This window comes from Propithecus coquereli, unplaced genomic scaffold (assembly GCF_000956105.1).
Source record: "Propithecus coquereli isolate 6110/MARCELLA unplaced genomic scaffold, Pcoq_1.0 Scaffold82, whole genome shotgun sequence".
NCBI lineage: Eukaryota > Metazoa > Chordata > Mammalia > Primates > Indriidae > Propithecus > Propithecus coquereli.
The window spans coordinates 1,317,913-1,323,278 of record NW_012154396.1 but is presented as its reverse complement, the minus strand read 5'-3'; the positions used below and the strand labels follow the sequence as shown (position 1 = coordinate 1,323,278).

At 37.2% G+C, this 5,366-nt stretch overlaps 1 protein-coding gene across 1 annotated transcript in view; it reads left to right on the top strand.

Moving 5' to 3' along the window:
• Positions 1–1,269: 1,269 nt before the first annotated feature.
• The window catches only part of ZSWIM2 (zinc finger, SWIM-type containing 2), a 20,464-nt gene continuing 16,367 nt past the window's right edge, over positions 1,270–5,366 (top strand). The window contains exons 1-2 of the mRNA XM_012663642.1: positions 1,270–1,489; positions 2,829–2,905. Coding sequence (XP_012519096.1) covers positions 1,325–1,489; positions 2,829–2,905 — 242 coding nt within the window. The 5' untranslated portion in view covers positions 1,270–1,324. The remainder of the gene's footprint in view (positions 1,490–2,828; positions 2,906–5,366) is intronic.

The window sequence follows — 5,366 nt, the reverse complement described above, 5'->3', positions numbered from 1 at the left end:
CATAAAGTGTAACTATAATGTTTGTACCCTCACAAAACCCTGGAATAATAAAAAAGAAAAAAAAACATAAATTAATTCAATTTATAGTTTCTTTTGTTCTCAATATGAAGGGTTTTTTCCTAATACATAATGTTTTAGTTTAACATCTATCACCATTAAATTGATGCTACAGTTGGAGATATGGTAGCATGTGTGTCAGTTGTTGTTAGAATAGGAGAGTAGAAATAAAATTTAGTAAGTTAAAACCTTAGACCTAGGGTTGGATGGTGTTTATCCAGATATCTCACATGTGAAAATTGCCATTACCATCATCATCTTCTTCCATATTGTGGCCCTTGTCATTTTGACATATCTAGTTGTAGCTTCCTCCCATGATAAAATAGGACAAATAACCGCTATCCTTGGCCACCGAGGCCAAGGCTACTGGGCCCCTGAGTGGTGCTATCTCCTGCTTTCAATTTCTTAGAGAGATTCCAGTAATATGGCTTCTTTTTCAATAATTATGGCTTAAAATGTTGACTCATACTTTATTACAGCTCTTCCCCTAGAAATTGATAACAAATCTTGGGGACAATTTGAATTATTGAAGGTATGAACATTTCACACCTTGAAAATCTTTTCTTTTACAACACAGATTTGTAAATTTAGAGCCCATATACACAAAGGCCGTGGATTCTGTGCCACCACCGCCAATGCTCACCCCTATTCAAGCATGCAATTAAGACGAGAGAGAGGAGAGAGAGAGAGAGAGAAAAATGTACCCCCTGACTTAATGTCTAGCTTCCTAGGGGTTAGACCTCTGTCTTCTACATCTTCCCCCAGCAACTTGCTCAGTCTATGCACATCGTGAACAATAGGGAATTATCTGTGGAATATTGTTGAACGTCAGCAATCATTCTGGGCTTCTGATAAAGACGATGAGTCACCACAGGATAACTAGATTCCAGAGCCCAAATGTAACCAGGTTTGCCACTGTCCTAATGCAGATTTCACCATCCCTGCCTGCGAAAAATCAGAAGGAATGCAAGAGATTTGCCAGCTATCGGCCTTCGGCAGCCAGCTTTCAAATCCACCGGCTGACTACCAGAAACACTCCCCCCGTCGGGAGCGTCGCTTCAGAAGGGTGTGGAGGCTGGTGCGAGCTGCGGAATCCACATCCTCCTGCGCCTTCCTGGCCCGCTCTCGCTCGGCGCAAGGCACGCCGGGACACCGCGGGGCCCAAACACCGTCACCAAGGCAACTAGCCCGCACGCCGTTGTCGTGGAGACTGGCAGGCGCCTAGGAGAGGCTAGCTGACCCGCCGCGTCTGCCGCACCCAGCTAGGATGCTTCGCCGAGGCCATAAGGCCTCTGAAAGGCGAAGACACTTGAGCGAGAGCCTCAGCTGGCAACAAGACCAGGCGCTGAGCAGCAGCATCTACCTCCTGCGAGAGATGGGCCCTACCGGCTTCCTGCTGAGGGAGGAGGAGCCGGAAAACAGGGATTGCAGAGTAACTACTGCCCCCAATTCGCCTCCGCCCCTGGCCCCGCCTACCCGTCGGGTCCCCCCAAGCCCACCCAGTATGTTTAGCCACCCTGACGGTCCCTGCAGCTACTCGCTGCCCCACCCCAAAGGCGTTTCCCCGTGAGTGTTCCAGACGCTAAAGACGTGCAAATTGCAGAAGGAATTAGTATTTATTAGAAAAGTTTCTTTTTGGAGCTTAGGACCTCAAATTACATCCAACTCTTTTAAGAGGATAGTTGTTGATCTTTAGGCTTGAAAATGTTAGAGGCTTGATATAAATAATTGGTTTGCATTACGTGCATTCTTGTATCTGTTGTTAGCGGTCACTAGTCCTGTAAATCAAACGAAATTAAAATACTATTAATACAGTCTACTTACACGCTGTAAATATTAGCTGACTAAATAAAATTGGTTTCCCTATACTCTTTATTCACGCGGAAGCTATTTTGAGACCCTTGAATAGGATGGTTTAAATGGCAGTATCTTGGAAAGGTCTTAAGGAACAAAAATTCTTTTTAATTTTGCTGAAAGACAACAGATATTTCCTATTTGCATATCCCATCCTCACCACTCAAAGATCAGCCACCGGACTACCTCCCAGGAATTGATTTAGAAAATTTTAATTTAGCCCTCTAGTGGTAAATATTAATAAAATAATGCGAGTTGTTTTTAGAGCTTTAAACTCATTCAAATGTTGACATAATATAAATAAAATATATATGAAATGAAAAAAAAATTTTAATTTAGTGCCATGCATTTTAAGAACTGAATACAATTTACTAGTCTGTGCTTATTTAAAACACCCTTTTTTTACTTTGTTACTTACAACACTTACTGTATTTAGTAAGTTGTTTTAGCTAATATAGTCTTGGTGAATAAAATTTGTTCTCTTACATAAAATTAAATTTAATAAGGTAAATTCACCAATTCAAATACAGAAAAAACCAAAAATCCAAAATGAGCTCCCTTACAAAAGGCGTTTAGTTCCATACCAGGGTAGAATTTCCTTACAGTAAGAAATTTATAGTTTGGTTTTTTGTTTGTTTTAGATTTTAAAAGTAGCTGTTTTCACGTGCCTGAGTACAGGTCACTTAAAAACCATCTTAATTGACAGTGCAAGTTGCTAACCAAGGCAAAGAATAAGGAAGTGAAAAATCAGCCTAGAGACTGGTATCAAGAGTTAAGATTTCCTAATAGACTTTATTTAACCTTTTGTAATCACCTAAATTACCTCTTCAAATCTCTTTTAATCCAGTTATATGTGGGCTTAGTTTTACTCTAAAAATTAACTGACTTTTTTTAAAGTATGCATTTTTCTTTTAAAGGTTTTTCTAGGAAATCCTCATGTTTGTAACTGTTCCACATTTCTGAAAGAAGGGGAGCTTTGTAAGCATATATGTTGGTAAGTCACTTTTTAATGAAGACCTTCCACAAAGGAACATCTTGATGTGTAACATATTTTGCCTTTTTTGTGGTTTGAGTATAGCAAAGTTAAAGAAATTTAGTATTGGGGAAATATAAAGTTAAGATGGGCCGGGCGTGTAAACCTAGCACTCTGGGAGGCCGAGGTGGGAGGATCACTCAAGATCAGGAGTTCAAGACCAGCCTGAGCAAGAGTGAGACCCCCGTCTCTACTAAAAATAGAAAGAAATTAGCTGGACAACCAAAAATATATAGAAAAAATTAGCCAGGCATGGTGGCGCATGCCTGTAGTCCCAGCTACTTGGGAGGCTGAGGAAGGAGGATTGCTTGAGCCCAGGGGTTAGAAATTGCTGTGAGCTAGGCTGATGCCACAGCACTCTAGCCCAGGCAACAGAGCAAGACTCTGACTCAAAAAACAAAAAAAGTTAAGATGGTCATAGCTTACAAATAAATTTTTCAGTATTTCATTTTCTTCTGATGTAGGAATTGAAAGTATTCACCCTTTTCATACTAGCCTATGTTGGTCAAGTTTCAGAAAATTTTCCTTTTCAGTGAACATTGACTATGAATCTTTCAAGATGGAAGTAGGATTCTATTGAAGATTATGTCTATAGAATGTGAAATTTTTCCTATAGTGTCAGAATCTATTTGTAATCCCCAGAAATGAAAAAAAAATTCTCTCTATTTAGTTTAAACCCAACTCAATTCATTTTGTTTTGCCTACCTATACTCATACCAACAAATCATTAATATATTATTATAAATAAAATTCATATTTTATTCAGAATGTCTTAGTTTTTACCTAATATCTTTCTCTATGCTGGTTGTGATAGTTTCTCAAACTTTTTTTTTTATTACCTTGAGAATTTTTTAAATTTAAACTTTTTTAAATTGACAAATTAAAAATTGTGTATATTTGTGGTGTACAATGTAGTGTTTGATACACACACACACACATATACTGTGAAATCATTAAATCAAGTTTTGACCTTGCCAGTTTTGAGGAGTACTGGTCAGGTATTTGTATAGCATGTCTGCCAAGTGAGTTTGTTTGATGTTTTTCACATGTGTAGACTGAGGTTCTGTGTTCTTAGAATGTAAATTTCAGAGATAAAGTGCCATATTCATCACATTATATCAATGGGTACATATTCTTAACATAACTTAAAACCACTTATATTTACCTTGGTCACCCAGCTAAGGTAGTGTTTGTCAGGTTTCATTATTATGAAGTTACTCCTCTTCCTCCCCTCTCTGTGCTGTACTCCTAGGAAGGAATTTACTATGCTCAGCTCACACTTAAAAGCAGGGAGTTATGCTCCACCTCATTGAGGACAGAGTATTGATGTAAATTATTTGCAATTCTTCTGTATAGGAGGATTATTTGAAATTATTTTGTACTAATGCATACTACTGTACAGAAGAATATTTAGGTATTCTATCAGTATTATATCAATGTAGACCCATGGATATTAATTTTATACTTTGAGTTATAATGAAATACTATTTTATTTATCTATTTCTTTCTGATAAAATTATTCCAGCTTTAGCCATTGAGAGCCCATTCAGTTCACTCCTGTGTTACTTTGACATACTCCCATCATTGTAGATTTTGGTTCTTTCTTTCTTTTTCTTTTTTAACATTTTCTCACTTTCTAGTATAGTGAGATGCTCCAGGCTTATGAGCTCATCTTGTATTAACATATTTCTTCCCCCACTCCTGGAATCAGCCATTTCCACTAGGAAGCCTGGTTCCTTTTATTAAAGAATGGTATTACAAACCAAGGTCTGAGCATTAGATGTGCTTGTTGCTACTGGAGTGTCATTGCTCACAGGCCCTTTCAGCTGACACAAGGAAATATATGTGTGTATTCTCAACTAAATATACACATATCCACACATATTTTTATGTGCAGCTGCTATAAACATTAATATGCATTTTCTTTTTTTTTCTTTTTCTGTACTAATTGACAGTTTTCATATCAGGTGTTTGTCTAGACATAAATTTTCTTATCAGTTGATCCAAGAGCACAACTCTTGGATCATAAAGATCTTTTCAAATATGCAAAGCTGAATCTTCTGGTGATGAATGTGTCCTTAACAGACCATAAGTGTTATAGAAATGGTTTCATGCAGAGGGAAAATTATATGTTGTTAAAAATCTGTGTCTATACAAAGAAATAAAAAGTAATAGAAATAGTAAAACATATAAGTAAATAGAAAAACTAGCTTTTTCTTATTTTTAAAATCTCCTTGAAATGTACAAAAAAGTGTACATCTTCAATATATCCAGTTTATTATGTCAATTATATTTCATCGTGTATAAAAGCAAACTATTCAGAATGTTAAATTTGAAGTACAAGTAATTTTCTTCAGAGAGGTCCTCTGTATATCTCTCTTTACCATTCCACACCCACCAGCCACTGTGAATATATAAATAA